The sequence below is a fragment of the Phaseolus vulgaris genome, chromosome 3, assembly GCF_051622355.1.
Source record: "Phaseolus vulgaris cultivar YP4 chromosome 3, ASM5162235v1, whole genome shotgun sequence".
NCBI lineage: Eukaryota > Viridiplantae > Streptophyta > Magnoliopsida > Fabales > Fabaceae > Phaseolus > Phaseolus vulgaris.
Genome location: NC_143500.1, coordinates 38189430 through 38206568, shown reverse-complemented (window position 1 = coordinate 38206568; position 17139 = coordinate 38189430). Strand labels below are relative to the sequence as shown.

Below are 17139 nucleotides of genomic sequence, written 5' to 3'. Positions count from 1 at the left end.
ATTATCATTATTTCAGTTAATATTATTATTTAAAATTTTATTATCATTTTATAAATTAATTTTAAATATTATTATTATTTTAATATTTTTATTATTAGTATTAATAATACTTTATATTTGGATTATAATTTGATGATTTTTATATTTGTTAGATGCTGACGTTCCTATTTTTCTTTGCAATTTGCTAGATGTGAACAGTATTTTTGTGTTTAGCATCACTCGCTCGCATTTCCAACAATAAATCTGTTCAAACAAACACATTGTTAGTGTTTAGATAAAGTGCAGTCACCTAGGCCAGCATAAACATTTGTTATTTTTATAGATGTTGATTATATTCATATTATAAGAAAAATATATTTTCCGTCCTTGTGTTTTAAAATTTGTCTTTGGTCAGTCCTCTAATTTTTTAAAATGTGGTTTTAATATTTTTTTATATATCAAATTGAACATTTACGTATAGTTTTCTATTATTACAAATTGATGAAAAAAATTCATATATAATATATTTTTAATCTAAATTGAACATTTCATGATAGCTTTTTACTGTCATAAAATTAATAAAATGACTAATTTCACATATTTATTAAAGTCTGAAAACTAATTAATCAATTTTTAAAAGTATTGAGCAAAACCAAGTTTAAAAACAGACCAAAGGCTAATTTAACCAATGCACAAATCATGAAAACTCCCCATTAAAATTGTAAGTATTTTCAACATGTTATACAGTTTTTATAAATTAATTTCTTAGTTTCACTTTTAATTTGTGAAAAATATATTTCTTTTTTTCGTTTTAAAAGTATTTTTGAACAATTTCAAACAAAAATTAGAGCCAAAAGTTGCAACCAAACTAATCATAATAGATTTATCCAACAAAAACTAAACTTAAAATATTTATTACCACTTAACGAAAATGCAGGTGCTCTTTTTTATTATGTTATTTTATTGAGTTAAAATTAAATTATTGTAATAATTATTATCTCGCATATTAATATATATTATATATATTAAATTTAATATTTATCTAAACCATATTTTTTTTAATTTATTATTTTTGTGTTGTTTCGTTTAAATTTAAAATATTATTTAAAAATTAAATAAGAATTTAAAGTCATAAAAAATAACAAATGATATGCGAGGGATAAAGATGAAGAAATGAGATAAAAAAAATAAAGTAATTTTTACTAATATTAAAAGATATATTAGAAAGTAAAACGTGTAACAAAAATTTCCACTATCATTTCTTTGATCACTATCATAATGAAGGTCACTGTCATTATATTTTGGTTTTTAATCTCAAATGAATTATTTTTAATATAGATTTAATTGCTACAAGTTATTATCATGACGTTAACATATAGAAATAAAACCATTTAACATGTACTGGGGTTTTCATTTTCTGCTTTCTTTCTCTATTAGTAATCAACTGAAGCACAGGAGACAAAGTTAGCTATGGGAAGAAATTAGTGAATGAAGAACAAAAGAATAAAATTGAATGGATGTTTCTACAGCAGAAATTGTCTTCCAGTAGTCCTTCTCACAAATTAAATGCTTACTTGAATTGGCACACCATTGTTCCGTTATTAGAAAAGCGGAATGGCACTAGGGCCGTTCATCCAGTCTTCAACACGCTTGATGGAACCTACAAAAGAGGATAAGCAAAGAGTTATAAAAACAAAAAGTCATTGCCAACCTTGCGAACTGCCAAACCATCGAAGCGTTAATTAAACTAAAATACGCTAAAACTATAACGCCAGGGTGAGTAACTTATTCTTAAATGGTGTTTTCAGCAACTACTGAATAATGGCAGCCAGCATATGGAATGCAAGAGGGCCAACAAGTTAACGAATTCAGTCCCCCATACAGTGGAACACAGTTCAAATTAAACGTAACTGTAATAACAACTAGGCAATTCCACATTCATTTTAGATCATTCGTAACTATAAAGTCAATACTAAATTACAGGGAATGTTTTGCGCTTTTTCAATAGCTAAAGTTTTGAGACAAGTTTATATAACTCAACAAATCCCTGATTTTCCAGAAACAAACCGAGCTTTACAAACAATAAATCCAAGAACAGGAAGCATGGGATAACAGAAGAACTTTCTTTGGTTTTAATGGATGCGGTTTAGTGACATTAACAACTATGAAGAAATGGATTACCTTGACATGATGAGGCATGATCTTGACATCAAATGGAACATGAAGCCATGCTTCAGGTGAATGCAAAAGAAAATTCTCTGGCTTGCTGGTATAAACATCTGCATACTGGTGGATGTGATATGCAAAAGCGGATTCTTGTCCTGTGCTAGTCAGGAATGTTGCTCCAAAACTTCGATTAAACATCATCTTCATCTTGCTGCGTGCTTTTTGTCTCTCCTCATTAAGTTCTTCCAGAAGTGAATTGAAAGCAGGAGTTCGCAGACCACTAGATGCAGTTGCGTGCAATTTACCAAGTAATTCTTGTATTATATGAAACTTTGCCTGCATTTTTCAACAGATACAATGCATAAAATGTCACAGCTCTAACAGCAGTTGAAGAAATAAATTATACTGTTATTAGTCAACCAAAAAGACTTTTTTTTACCTTTTATAGTAAGTAATATAAAAGAATTCATTTAAGCCTTTTTTTCAATAATATTAAATTAAAATGTTTGACACAACCAATTAATTATTTTTGTGGTTGTACAAACTTCCATAATGTCCACAGGTTTCAGAACATCTGTGATTTTAACTTGAAGGCAGAGAAATGTAATAATTTTCACACAAGTAGGCTCACAAAGAATGAAGACTACACCTCAAGAACTACTATTAATCCCAAAATTCTCCTAAATCACTCACACCTCAAGCTCCTAACATAAGAGTAAAATAGTATTTAGTTTGCGAGTCACCGAGTTTTCAATACAATACAACCACTCAGGGAAAACAGGAAACCATCTACATTATATGAGCTAAAAAGCATGAAGTTGTAGAGAAATAATGTCAATATGCACAAAAACGAGAAGTTACCTGCTCAGAACGGTAGGTATCTTCATTTTGCATTTGAATTTCACTCTGCATTAGTAAAGAAACAAATTCATAAAGGTCTATTTTCTGATGTTAACAACGACAAAAGGCATGCATCAGTTCCTAATTAAGAAACACATAAATTTGAAAGAGCATTCAGCAAGCATAATTTAACTTTAAAAAAATTGTCAATCTCAATTATATTAATAATGTAGATACTGCATAACCAACAGGAATTCTAAAGATTCATATTCATCTTTAGCAACTGTGTAACCAACAGACACATTGAAGACTCAACTCAACTACTACTATTCTTTAGATTCATCATGACCATCATCACATGTACAAAGAACGGTATATTAAATCTTACTTTTACTAAGGTCAGCTTTCATATAAATGAAAAATAAAAAATTCTTCGACAGCATGCTATAAATTCATTATCATTGTCTAAGTTGACAATATATTAATAAATGAAGAACAAAACAAGCACAATGATGCAGAAAACCGAGTAACCATTTCCTGAACCACAATGATGCCCCCTCTGATCTGGTCTATCAGAAGTCATGAGAAATAATGACAAGCAAGCTCAAAAATCTATATGAAAATGGATTAGATGGCACACATGCCTCTAGTTCATGGATGATTGCTGCTGTACGCCAACCTGCCTTTGATGGGCCTCTCAAGTCGCTAAATAGATGATCTCCAAAATATATCACCTAATTAAAAATACGAATATTGGCATTTTAGGGACTCCTTGTGAAAGAATATTTATGCCAAATTCCATATTTGCTTCATAATTAAAAATTAATGTAAGTAAATGGAAATTTTGCATACGATGGTTTATTATCAGACATCAAATAAAGCATACCTCTGGGCCGTTCCACTTGGTTATTTGGAGAAAGGATTTGAGGCATCCGTGATAATAAATTTTACCTGGAAGAAATTCATCAACCTTGGTAAAAGTTAATGTGTCCTTCTCCTTGTCGTAACAACTGCGTTCAAGAGCATGTTTCAGGACCTTTGCAAAGAATTCAAAAATTCAAGAATATAAATTCAAAGAGATAATAATGGAAATAAATTATTAGCAAAAAATAATTCGCAAAAAAAAAAATCCACGTCAGCTACATGTCAGCCAAATTATTTGTTTCTAGTCCTTCAATTACTTACTTCTAAAGAAAGCCAAATTTAAATTATCTAGTCCTGAAGTAAGTTTTATTATGTCCTTAATAAAAATAAATAAAAGGTCTATAGCACAATGTGTCCCCCAAATATACTTTACTTAAAAATATATCAGAATCAGAATAAGAAGAATTAAGTTAGAATATAAAACAAGCTCCATATCACATAAGATAAAACTACACGAATAGGATACAAACCGGAATGGATGCTCAGATGTATAAAATTGCGGTTTGTTGGCCTTAGCAATCACAACATCAAACAATTCCATCCAGGAGTCTCTACAATCCATAGAATCCTAATCAACATTCAAGAATAAACTCAAGGAAATTATGTCCAGAAATGATAAGTGCTAAACAATCATGAACCACAAAAATTACATTTAAAAAAATTAGGGAGCTTTCAAACAAACAATTTAAGAGACCTGACTGTCAGTGTTAGGTGTCAGTCAACTATCTCAGTAATACATGTACTATACCATAATTCCAGCATACATCTTCCTTTCCCTCTAAAAAAGTTCAGGGTATGTCTTAAGTAAATTCCATATTTTCGTTCATGAGAACTAGAAGCATAGATCCCAGAATATAATAATTTTACTCCAGAACACTAAAGGATTAAGAGTGAAATAATTGAAAATAGTTCACAGAGAAAAACCAGGTTATAGTTAACGGCTACCACAAATGACATCATGGACAAATAGAGAAGTGATGTATGTGGCTGATGGCTCCAAAGAGTAAATGGGCCTAGCAAGCCTCTAGTCCATGAATTGGGCCACAAGTTAAGATGGGGAAGGGTGTATGTGAGAAAGAAGAGTAGGGATAATGATGTGGAATGATTAGGAAGGGCGATTAGTTAGAGAAAAGAGAGGGAATATTTTCTGTGATTAGTATCAGGTGTAGAGAGTGGGGAGGGCATTCTATTTTGTTGTTTGTTGGATAGAGAACTTTTGTTGGTTACTCTAGAGGATCCTAGCTCTGGACGGTAGGATTGTTTATCTTGCTGTATCTTTTTTCTTGCAACCAAACAGAATCTCAAAGCTACCATTATCTTCCATTTCCTTCTATTCCGTTTGCTTATTTTGTGGTGGGATCAATGGCGCCTTTATAGCAAACTACTAATAAATATAATTGGTTTAACACATTTTCCCCTGATAAAGAACAATCTGCTAAGAAATGTGAGCACCATCCTAAGGTTTGTGGATATATATTCGTTACAATAACGTATAATACCATAACTCCTTTATCCTCCACAATATTCTGATGAAATTTGATATTCATCTTCACAAGCTACTAAATTCAAATAGTGCATGCAATCAGCAAGAAAAACTGAAATGTATAGAAGATCTCCATTCCAGATTTCTTCATCATCTAAATGTAAATTACAATCATCATAACAGTTATAACTGAGCACATTCATTATTATACCAATACTCTTTTTGCACTCTTTGAAGAATAGTGTGCAACAAGATGAAAGAAAAGAACGCGTATGTATTTTAGAGATGGAGCTTTGAATCTGTTGAATCTATTGAACCATGGGATTTATTGTGTGTAAACAATTATTGGGCAGTATCTCTTCGCAAAAGATTACTAAACTTCAATTGGTAAAGTGGGACTGAAGTCATAATAAAAAAATTCATAGGTTTTGTTGGAAATAGAAACCTTTACTGTTTATTATCCTTCAATGTATAGTAGAAAGTTGTGATACTTGAACAGTTCTCTTGAAAAGTAGTATGTATTATTATCTTTGTAACCATTCCTATTGTAAATAAATCAATGTTCTAAGTGGAAAATACACTTAAGAACATTCAGGAAATTTCTTTTCTAATTTTCTCACAAGTCTAATTACTCATTTGGTTCCTATAGTTACACAAACTTTTCCTTGTAGTCCTTGTACTTGAATTGAAAATATCCTCTTTTATTCCCAACACATATAACTTATAATACCTTTTAGTCCTCTTTATAAGGACTAAATGGGATATTTTAAGAATAGGGAATATAAAGAAAAAGTTTTATAACTATAGAGACCAGATAAGTAATTAAACCTAAATACAAAATGCATGATATGGTCTCCTTTCTGTCAAATACCTCTAACATAAAACGCATTCCTCCATCCACAAAGTAATAAGGAGAATTAGTCAATAAGAAAAGCTTCTTCCCCCGCTCCCTTAGCATCTTAAGAAAACGTAATATCTTTCCCTGAAATATTCATCACAGATGACAAAAAAAAAAACCACAAACTCTCAATAGTAAAATAAAATAATTCAATCTGATAATAAGACAACATGAAGAAACAATGTCTATCTTGATAATAGATAGTACGATAGTCAAAATAAAACTTAAATGGATTAAGATAATAGATCCTGAAAGAGCATTTTGCTCATATTGTGACACCATTAAACACATTCAGTGATACCAATTAAGGGTAATGAATAAAATGGATGAACTTACATTTTTCACCAAGTATCTACGTGGATCAGATAGAATTCCTCGATGAACCAGGCCACTTCGATGGACATGTTCAATTGCACGAACAACATCTTCATATACATAGGAAGGATCAAATTCTAGCTTAGCATCAATAAAGTACTGCACTATATCTGCAAGAAGGCATGCCTACAGAGTAACAATGCAAACAATCAGTTCTCAACTTAGATAGAAAGACACTTCGTAAGTCAATAGACAGCCCAAGAAGAGGCAGATGAAATTGGAGAAGGAGATTTTTTAACTTTCAATAGATTTTTCAAATTTCCAAGGGAATCAACTCCATAATAGGAATTTTCCCATAAACCCATAATAGGAGTTTGCCCTTAAATTAGTAATGTAAGTTTTATAATTTAAAAAAATTGGTAACATAGTTTTTCTCCCTTGGTGGTAGAGGTATAGCTTACTTACCCTAACAGTCTAAGAGATGTGCTTAGCTATTCAAAGTACAAGGACAACTATGTACTTGTTATTTCTTTAGTAGTTTAGTTAGCTTTGCTTGGATACAAGAGTGGGAAAGGGGAGTGTTTGACCACTTCTTCCCACACCCACGCCTCTCTACATAGGGAGCACTCGTGAACTTCAGCCACAACATTGATCATTTGCAAAATTGAGTGAATTTTGTGTAGAGTGTGATTTTCTTCCTTCTTGGAGAGTTCTTATCTTGAGTAAAGACTCTAGTATGGATCTTTCTTTGTTTATGTCATGATGAGTCACACATATGTTTGTTAACCAAAATTCCTAATTGAAGCATTTCTTTTTTAAAAGGTAAACGTCTCTTTTTAGTCTTCTTCCTTCTCCAAACCATTCTTGGTTTCCTTCTCTTCTTGCTGTTTTGAGCTTGCGCACACCTCCTCCTTTAGCCATCAAGATGCATCTCTCTTGCAACCAAGAACAACACCTTACAAAGAATTAAAGCCTGCCTTGCTTTCAAGAACCTTTCCCTCCTGAACTAAACTTAATCCTCTGGGTCTCCTTAGATTACCAACATCAAACCTTCACCATAATTCAAATAATTTTCACCTTATGCTTCCCATGTTTGGCTGAGATATCAAACCAAGTTAGGATCCAAGAATTCGAGAAACCTTATCCTAACCTCTCCTAACAGCTTCCACAACCTATCGTTGTGCTTACCTCCAAGTACCAATCAAGAAATTCAACAAAGCCGAGACCAAGCCCACCATGATGAACCATCAAGAATCAAGCCAAACCATGTCCAACAAGAAAACCTTCAAGAACTCACCAAGATTCCTAACTAGTGCAAGTTCTTACATCCAACCCCCACAAGAGTATAAGAAGGTCTCCATCACTTTCAGTGCAACAGTCAACAACATAATAAATGCTCAATTGAAGAAGCAAGGGTAATTGGGATTGAATATACTAGGTCAAGTCTCATTAAGGGTGGGTGCATTTGGATAAACATTTTGAAAAGGTAATTCTGTGATATAGCTTTTTTTAAGAGTTTATTTGCAGAAGCTATTCTTGTTAGCTTATTGGAAACCAAAACTACTTTTTTGGGTTTTTTTTTTCAAAAATAAAAAACATTTAATCATCAGACAAATATTTAAACACATTTTTTACTTTTTCCCTTAAAAAGTAAGCCCTTAAAGGAAGTAATTTTTTTTTTCTTACAAGATTTAATTTTGCCCTACATTCTATGACTGCTTCTTATGGTACAGTGGCTCAAATCAAACACAGAAAGATACTGCAGCATGGCCATTCTGGATATACGTTGAGGTTGACATGTGGATGGCAGTCAATTACTTGTTTACGCAACTTTATGACATGCATAATCGGAATAACAATGATCTTCTTTGACATATGAAGAAGAGTACAAAACTCACTGGATAAAAGTTCTGAGGCAAAGCTCCAACATTACACAGTACTAAAGCAAAAGTTATTATTTAATAATAGGATAACAAGGAACTAACCTCACTAAAGCAGAAGAAATCCATCAAACCAACAAGTGATCGAGCTTGATCACGACCAATATGCCGTGTGCCATATATTTCATGTATTTCCCTTTGACTTAGCTGTAAAATTATTCAATTGAAAGAAATTACTGGCACTATTTTAATTTCTGTAACAACAGACAAACCATGCTCACTGACGCTTGTCAAATAGAACTGCCATTTAATTCGTCCTTGTGCAATCTATAAAATAAAACTCACAGTTCCAATTGTATGTGAATTATGGAAACACTTAATAGAGTTTAAAACCAAATAAATTATAAAAAGGCTAATAAGGTGCATTCAACTGCCAATGAAACAAAAGAATCAGTTCCAAATACCTTCCGTCTACCATAGAAGCATTCATCCAGCTCAATCGAACCAAAGAAATCCAGCTTCATGAGGCACCCTTTTACCTTATCATAGTACAGGCCTCTAATGGGGAAAGCTGGATCATATTTAAAACTCAAGCAAACCTCCGGATACCTAAGCTGAAAGAAGCAACAAGACGAGTAAGGAAAGGAACCAGAGTCATAAAAACATACAGCAGGAGCGCGTTGTCAGAGCTAACCTCATCAACCAAATATTCCTTCGCAAGGTCATATATCAAAGTCTGCAAATGCGACGAGTAATGCGCCAAAGTGTAATCATAGTCGAACCCATAAACTTGCAATTTATCCAATCTCAAGTTCTTATTCACATATATGCCTAATCAAATAAACATAAGATTAAAAAAAAAACTATCAACATAATTCCGAAAAGAAATATTGAAGAAACAAACCTTTAGGATTCAATTTTGGCATTCTTCTGAGCGCATCCGGAATGGTGAGAAAACTCTGTTTGACGGCTTCGAATTCGCGACGGAGCGCGGATATGTCTTCCTCATCGGACTTCAGTAAACAATGTTGCGAAGATTCAACGACGCTGTAGCTTCGAGAGCTTCCCGAAAACCCTGAACCAAACACGCCTCAGCAAAACGGTTTCTGACGTAGTCGTTAAAGGCGATTCGTCATTAATTTGTTCTATTTCTACTGTTCGTTTACGGAATAAAATTCAAACAGGTAAAAGGCATAATAACTGCAAAAGGTAAAAATAAAGAAGGAAAGTGATGATAGGGAAAAGACCTTGGTGGAGTGGAGAAGGTGAAAGGAGCTTCCCCTGTGAAGAAGGAAAGAGAAGAATGAAAGAGTGTGGTTGAAGGAGAAGGAATGAGAGTATTGTAGCGTGATACGTACGTGTATGGAGAAACACAGAGGGAGACGGATACGAATACGAAGAGAGGCCATTTGATTGGTCTTCGTGCAGGATTGAAACAAAGATTGAGGAAGAAAAAGGAGTTTTTGTGTTTGTATTGAGAAAAGTGTGTGTATGTGTATGGCCAGAAACTGCGAATAACGTACCCTTGCTTTTACGCGCCCATTTCCCAACGATTTTTTTATTTTTATACATTCACCATTGATCCTCTCCGGTCAGAAACTGAAGGGTCGGATTTAAACATCTCACCCATTTATGTTTTTATCTTTCTTTCATATAAAAGTGTTAAATTTAATCAACAGTTTAGATTTCATTCAGTGTTTATGTAATTGTAGAGGATCTTCTTGCTGCCACAAAAAATTAATTAAAAAAAGTCAAAGAAAGAAAAGTAGGAATAATAAGGATATTATGCACTGGGTGTATAGTATAGACAGAGAAAATAATAATAAAGCGAGAAAAACTGATAAATAATAATTTAACTATTATTTTAGTCTGGATCAGTATTTATTTTGTTTATAATTATAATTATATTTTTAAATAAACGAGATTCTAACATTATAAATTATATTATGTTTAAAAATTTAATATATAAACTATATTTATATTTAATAATTAATTTAAATTATAATGTAAAGTTGTTTTTAAATTGAAATGAATACATAATTAAAAAAATAAATATAAAAAGGCAAAGATAGTTTAACATGAGTGAGGGAAATGCTTTCACCCAATTATAAAGTGTACGAAATATCTCTTTTAAGTAAAGAAAAAATTAATAGTATTAAGAACTTTAGTTAAGAAACCGAAATTGAGTTATAAATCTAGAAGCTATTTTCTAGATGTAAAAATATTTTTCAGATTCTATATATTTAAATATATTATAAATTATATAATTTAAAAGGTATTTTTAAAAAATATCTTCTTGATTTTACAATTTTGAATATACTTTTTTTAAGTGATACACTTTTAAATTGTAGAATTAAAAAGTAATTTTTTTAATTCAAAAATATATTTTAAATTTTACAATTAAAAATATATTTTTTCTAATTACAAAAATTTAGAATCGAATTCTATAATCAGAATATATGTTTTTTACACTGGAAGAGAGGGGTGTATGTAGGGTCATTTTATAGACACTTTGGAGCTAGTGGGAGAAATTTGGAGTTGTAGAAGAATTTGCATTTACCTTAACAGATTACTTACAAAATGTACATCACATTACTCTGGTTCAGTATTAAATGGACTACATATGATTCGGTCTTATAATAATCAACACATCATTTTAACCATTTTTAAAAAATTAAAAATAAAGTTCAAATAAACTTATATAAACAAAATAAAAATTATACATTTATATGTATTTTAATTTAAATCACATCAATAAATTAAAAAACTTATGCAGTGATCTGGTATATAAATAAATATGAATAAATATATATTTAAAAAAATACTTTAATTTTAAAAATATAACAATTGTTTTATAAAATGATAGAATTAGATCGTACTTTTATTTATTTTACCTACCTCATTTTATAAAGCTTTTGAATCGATGCATAATCAATACACACCATTTTTCTCTTTGAAAAGCAATATTTTCAATTGAAATTTTAAATCTAATCAATTAAATTGATTAAAATTTATTCACCGAATTGAATCCAATAAGAACCAAACCCATCAAAATTGAAGGTGACTGTTTCAAACACTAGACTTGTGGTTTTAAAATTTGTTGAACCTAATCAAATCATGTACTTTTCATTGTTATTTTACCCCTAATTTAACCATGTACTTTATTTTAACCCTTGAATTTATCCATGTACTTTTATTTTAACCCTTAAATTTAATCATGTTAACTGTTATTTAACTAATACTTAATTAAAATTTTAGGGATACTTCCGTGAACTAAACTAAGTTTAAGTACTAAAATAATAATAAATAATTAAGTTCAGACACTACAATAATAATAACTGTTTAAGTTTTAAAACAACTTTACTTATTTCGTTTTTCTAACACTAGTGTGACAAAAAAACTACACTTCAATAACTCTTTTAAATTTTAATACTTCAAAGAATTTAGTTCACAATAAATTAGGATTTCAAATAATGTGGTGTATCCTTAGATTTTTTGCTATGGTCCTAGGTTTCCAATGTTCGATAACTTTGAGGAACTGTCGTACATAAGATCTTATATTTAACTATTGAAATTAGAACTAAATACTCTTTAAAAAAAATACGATTCAGAATTTTATACGCCTAGCATAGCCTCTATATCAAACAATATGATCAAAATAAAAGCAAAAAAATCGGGAGTTAAAAATAGTACGTGAAAAAGTATCTTCTATTTTAGTTGTAGCTGCCCTGTGAGCGAAGGGACTTCCTCATTGCATATTAGTTTCTTGTACTCTACGACATAAGATGCTTTTCACGAGTTCCAAACTCCTCCAAAGCAAGCTACCCATATGATGCCCATGGAATCTATCTTTTTAAAGAACATTAGTTTTAGATCCACTGATTTTAATAAGAACTAACGAAGGTTAGACATAGTTTAACAAATTTGATTATATGAGACACTAAAATTCCTATGGAAATTAACTATTTAGTGCTTCATGCACACTTCAACTTCTTTTTTTAGGTGGTTCGTACTTCATGCATAGCTCTACGCCCTATTACTCCCTTTTTCATGCCAACTAAGCAAAAGAAAATAAGACCCACATCAAAAAAACCAACCTCCTATCTATCCTTTCGCATTGACAGGGAGATCCATACTGGAGAAATTATTTATTCTTCCTTCTCGATACTATCTCTGATGCCCAAGCTTTGCCAGTTTCAGTCTGGAACTTTCCTGCAAAAGGGCAAAATTTTCCCCAACACATTATCAACACTATTTAACCATAAAAAGCAGAAAATTGATACTTCGTAAACAAGTGAAAAATCCATCCAACATCTTCCAATACAAGATCAACTCCTAAACAAGTGAACAAAAATATGCAGAATATCAAAGTCATAGGATAAATTCCCAAATCAAGTAAGCGACTTAGAAATGTCGACTTTGAGATGTTACATATGACATTCCATCTCATGTTAGCGAGCAGTTACTGCTGAAGCTTAACATTGTTATTCCACACACACACAAAAAAGGCAGGTAAGAGAAAATCATAAATGTGGAATTTCTTTTTATTCACAAACACCCTCATATCCAGCCTCCATCATTCAATTTCCGAACACAAACAAATAAACCACACTCTGAAAAAATTCATACCAGCAGTTGACTGGAAAAACTCATCCAAATCTTTCCCCTGCTCTGCAAAAATTCAAGAAAGAAAATTTCAGAAGATCTAAACCGTGTGATTATTACACTGAGAGAAATAACCAAAACACTCCTTCATTCCAATGTTTACTAGTATAAATTTTGAAGTCTAAATGCATTGTGTACTAGAATTCAAAACTAGTAGGATGCAACCTGTATTGTTATTCCCCACTGTATATCATTACAAATGAGTAGTCAAATTCAATACCAATCATCATATAAGTATGTAGCAGAGGATATTCTATTCAACCTAACGGAAGAAGAAACATATAAGGGTATTATATTTGAAATTCTATGAAAAAAGGCACAATATGACATAAAAATACTGATTACAAACATTTGTATAAAAAAATATATGAATCCACAGTTAAATAGTTGTTTGTTTACCCTTATCATCCTTTTTTAATTTAACATATCATTAATGATATCCATAGAAAACAAAACCCGAAAAATTCTAGCAAAATCTTAGATATAGTAGCTAATTTGTTGATGAACATGGAAAAACTCGTAAGTTGTCACGCCTCTGATCCTCCACCAAGTTTGTCTTAATTATGGAGGCCAACCCACCCAGTCCAGGAGAACCATGTGCTCAAAAGTTTAAGACGTCCTAATCTCAACATCACTTCAATTATATAAATTCCTTAACATATATAGATTAATTTGTTGATATTCATTATTAGAAGAATTGAAAAACTACTCAGATGATTTAACAAGGCCTGAATATGATCATAATAACTGAAAAAGATATGAAGAAAAATAAAATTGAAAAAATTGTCTCACCATCTTCGTATTCCAAAGCTTGGAGTATCATCTCAACCTGTATGGAACAGAATTTATGGAATCAGGATAACTAGTTGTGAATATGGTGAGACCCAGAGGTATTGAGGCAAAAATGTGACAATAATTTTAAATAAATTAACATCTTCTGTCTGATAGAATATTAACAATAAATGCAATAGTGGAACAGCATTATCACATAATATACCACCTTCCCCCTTTTAATGAACATAATTCATGAATCACAATACCTCATTATTAAAATGGATCAAAAAGGGATCCTAAGCCTAGCTCACTTTGATGGGACATGGCAAGTTTTCAGGATAAGTTCAATAACCCCCATCCCCCCATCAATGGAACAGCCCTTTTCCCATTCCCCCAGTTTCTCTCTTCACTCTCTGTACCCCTCACGAGGACCACTTGATCACTTAGGCACCAAATTACACACAACACAACTCAAGAGTTATAACCCCGATATGATTCTGAAAGACAATAGCAAAAAAGCCACCAACCTTGTCAAGGTCCTTGACGAATTTAGCTTCTACAGAAGAATTTGATTCATACTCCATCCACAACTCAGTTATTTCCTTTGCTTCAATACGACAATTTAATTAAAAAGAGGTGAGTTTTCGTTATCCACACATTAACAAACTCATGTAAAGATTACAGAGTGGAAAAAATACCTGTAGATCCTCCTCCAAGTACTTTACACATATGATCTAATGCTGCTTGTTCTCGTTGACTCTTTTCTGTTTTAGACACCCCATCCAGTGGGGTTATGTCCCCAACAATTGCTGTTAAACAAAGCACCAAAGAGAACAAATAAAACTGCCGATCTGTACTATGAAGAGAGAGCATGAGAAATATGATGATATTGTTAAACACTTGTATTAAAGCTTCTAATAACTTGAAAACCCAAATTAGGGGTTACAAAAGCAATGTGAATTTACTTGCATCAACTCAACAGCTAGGACTAAGTAAATCGGGTTTACTTGTGTCGACTTCTAGTATTTTAGGTTTTAGGCATTTATCAAGTTCTCATCGAGTGTAACATGAAAACAGAATAATAGAGGGCAGAAAATACATGTGTATGAATGTGTGTGTGTGTGTATATATATATATATATTAGTTTCTAGGTCACTAACCGGTTGGCATCATAACATAACTTGTTGCAGTCAGGGTTTCCATCTAGAACACTATATATTACATAACGAATTTATTTCAAAATTTAAACCTAAACTTGCTCTTGTACTCGCTCAATCTCGTCCACTGTTTCAAGTTTATTTACATTTCCAGCTGAATTTAGCCTAACTTATCCACAAAATTATGTCATAATTCATAACAATACTTAGGTATGCAGAACCACTCTTACCAGCCATAAACAATTAACTGAAAGCAAATGGCAGATTGGCATACCTTCTGCAATGTCATGAACAATAGCCATTTTAATGCACCTGAGGTTAACGAACACAAATAAGTTTAAAAAAACCTACCTCGCTTTATATTGCTATCAAGTGTATTACAGAAATAAAGTCATTAAGAAAGGTATAATCATCTAAGGTAAAAGGAAGGTGAATTAACTTGTTTCGGTCGACACCAGGAACATCTGATGCAATCAACGCCATCAAGCCCATTCGATACATATGATCAGCAATAGATTCTGGATTCTTAACATCTTTTCGTACCCACCCAGTTCTCTTTGTTGTCTGTTTAACATACCACACAGTACTCAAACAAGTTAGAGCACTACAAAAAAAATACGAAACGAAACAGCATAAGTGAAAAATCTAGCTTTTATTGAAGCCACTTAATGTCAAACAAATGCAACCAAATTTCATTCTGAAATCAAGCTTAGGTTAACTAGTACTGGCAGTTTTCGGAATCAAAATTAAACAGCCGTTTTCTCGATAATTTCTCCGGCATTTCTGAAAAACAAAGAAGTACTACATCGGCAAATAGAAAGCTCGTTTACGGATAAGCACCTTGAGGCGGTGACAGATGGAGAGGAAGTCAATGGCGGAGGAAGCAGAAGGAGCGCCATCCGCATGAGAAGGAGAAGTGGCCATGCGACAAACCCTAGTGCAAGTAGATGCAGATTTTAATTTAAAGAAGGCGGTAGAAAGAAAAGGAACAGGCGCACGGGAAAGAAGAGGGAATCGCATTCCACTCGATTCACTTCTCTCCAGATCTTGTGGAAAGTAGTAAGTAGAACAAGGTACAAGGAAGGATATGTCATGAATTGCGAAGAAAATTATCCGGAATAATTAATTTTATAAACAACGGTAAAATTAAATTTAAAACATTTAAAAATGTAGTATGTGTTAAAATATAGTCTTTGAAATTTTAATATAGACGATATTATTAAAAAAATAACAAACTGTAAGTTGAAATCTATTTGTAATAAAAAAAATTTATAAATATAAACTTGAAGGATCTAAAAAATAATAGTAGAGTAGAAGTGATACATTTTAAATGACATCTAAATTTTTATTATTAAAATGAAAAAAGTATATAAATAGAAAATTTAGTTCCTCATATTTCATTTTAAAAGAATCACCATCTGATCAAAATCTAAAATATAGTAAGTTCATTTTTTTGTCTTTTCTTTTGAGTCAAATTTTGAACTTTTCAAGTTGTCTCTGTCTATGCTTTGCATATAAAAATTTTAGTTTCAGGGTGAATCTATGTTACCTTAGGGTTTTAATGATAGTTAGATTTTTTATTAAGATTTTGTGGTATAGGTTAATTATCTTTAAGGGTTTTTGGTAAATTTGGAACTCTTAGTGAACATTTGCTCAAGTAAAGGTAAGGGAAGCTAGTCTTATTTTTTTAAATAGAATATTAGGTTAAAAGATCTGAATGTGAAGGTGATGTGGTCACCAGTTTCAATTTTTGCTTGCAGGATTGTCTCTTTTAAATAGTAAAGTAATATATTGACTAAAATGGTTAATTCTGAATATTTTATATTGATTTTAAGGTGAATAAGTTGTTGAAAGTGTTTCTGATTGAAGATTGAAAGTGTTTTAATGAATACAAGTGAGTTGAAACTCATTACGAGACATCCTGACTCTCCTGATATAATATAATCACATAGATGAAGTTATTAGTTATTCAGTTGGTGAGAGTCAATGGATGCTCATATGACTTTGTTTATGGTTTGAAATATAATGTGGTATTTCAGGTCATATGAATTTACCCTG

The 17139-nt window shown here is 31.6% G+C and overlaps 2 protein-coding genes across 5 annotated transcripts; both read right to left on the bottom strand.

Annotated features, from left to right (window-relative positions):
- Positions 1-1361: 1361 nt before the first annotated feature.
- On the bottom strand, positions 1362-10021 carry LOC137807399 (HAD-superfamily hydrolase, subfamily IG, 5'-nucleotidase). 4 transcript variants are annotated; one of them, XR_016519802.1, is made up of 14 exons: positions 9844-10017; positions 9733-9766; positions 9390-9560; positions 9180-9316; positions 8950-9099; positions 8591-8692; positions 6627-6791; positions 6264-6374; positions 4380-4460; positions 3872-3995; positions 3630-3719; positions 3007-3051; positions 2161-2481; positions 1362-1639 (listed from the first exon to the last, which is right to left on the bottom strand). XR_016519802.1 is itself a non-coding variant. In XM_068608027.2 (14 exons), the coding sequence occupies exons 1-14, from the start codon at positions 9892-9894 to the stop codon at positions 1610-1612; spliced, it is 1629 nt and encodes a 542-aa protein (XP_068464128.1). In that variant the 5' UTR covers positions 9895-10021; the 3' UTR covers positions 1362-1609. The 4 variants fall into 4 exon arrangements, 3 of the variants coding, with proteins under 3 accessions (XP_068464128.1, XP_090156948.1, XP_090156949.1); XM_068608027.2 differs by having other exon boundaries at positions 4380-4477; positions 9844-10021; XM_090300822.1 differs by having other exon boundaries at positions 4380-4477; positions 9390-9591; positions 9844-10012.
- Positions 10022-12335: 2314 nt separating this feature from the next.
- LOC137807401 (uncharacterized) lies at positions 12336-16180 on the bottom strand. Its single transcript, XM_068608029.2, has 8 exons — positions 15922-16180; positions 15521-15645; positions 15356-15393; positions 14623-14733; positions 14452-14531; positions 13943-13979; positions 13115-13156; positions 12336-12697 (listed from the first exon to the last, which is right to left on the bottom strand). The coding sequence occupies exons 1-8, from the start codon at positions 16099-16101 to the stop codon at positions 12630-12632; spliced, it is 681 nt and encodes a 226-aa protein (XP_068464130.1). The 5' UTR covers positions 16102-16180; the 3' UTR covers positions 12336-12629.
- Positions 16181-17139: the final 959 nt, after the last annotated feature.

Coding starts and splice junctions, on each gene's coding strand:
- LOC137807399 (XM_068608027.2), bottom strand. CDS start 9,894: ATGGCCTCTCTTCGTATTCGTATCCGTCTCCCTCTGTGTTTCTCCATA. Junction 9,767..9,843: donor CTCTGTGTTTCTCCATACAC/GTACGTATCACG, acceptor CCTTCTTCACAG/GGGAAGCTCCTTTCACCTTC. Junction 4,478..6,263: donor GAATGCGTTTTATGTTAGAG/GTATTTGACAGA, acceptor AATGTTGATTAG/GATTCTATGGATTGTAGAGA.
- LOC137807401 (XM_068608029.2), bottom strand. CDS start 16,101: ATGCGATTCCCTCTTCTTTCCCGTGCGCCTGTTCCTTTTCTTTCTACC. Junction 14,734..15,355: donor TGTTCATGACATTGCAGAAG/GTATGCCAATCT, acceptor TTTGTTTAACAG/CAATTGTTGGGGACATAACC. Junction 13,157..13,942: donor AGCTTTGGAATACGAAGATG/GTGAGACAATTT, acceptor GAATTTTTGCAG/AGCAGGGGAAAGATTTGGAT.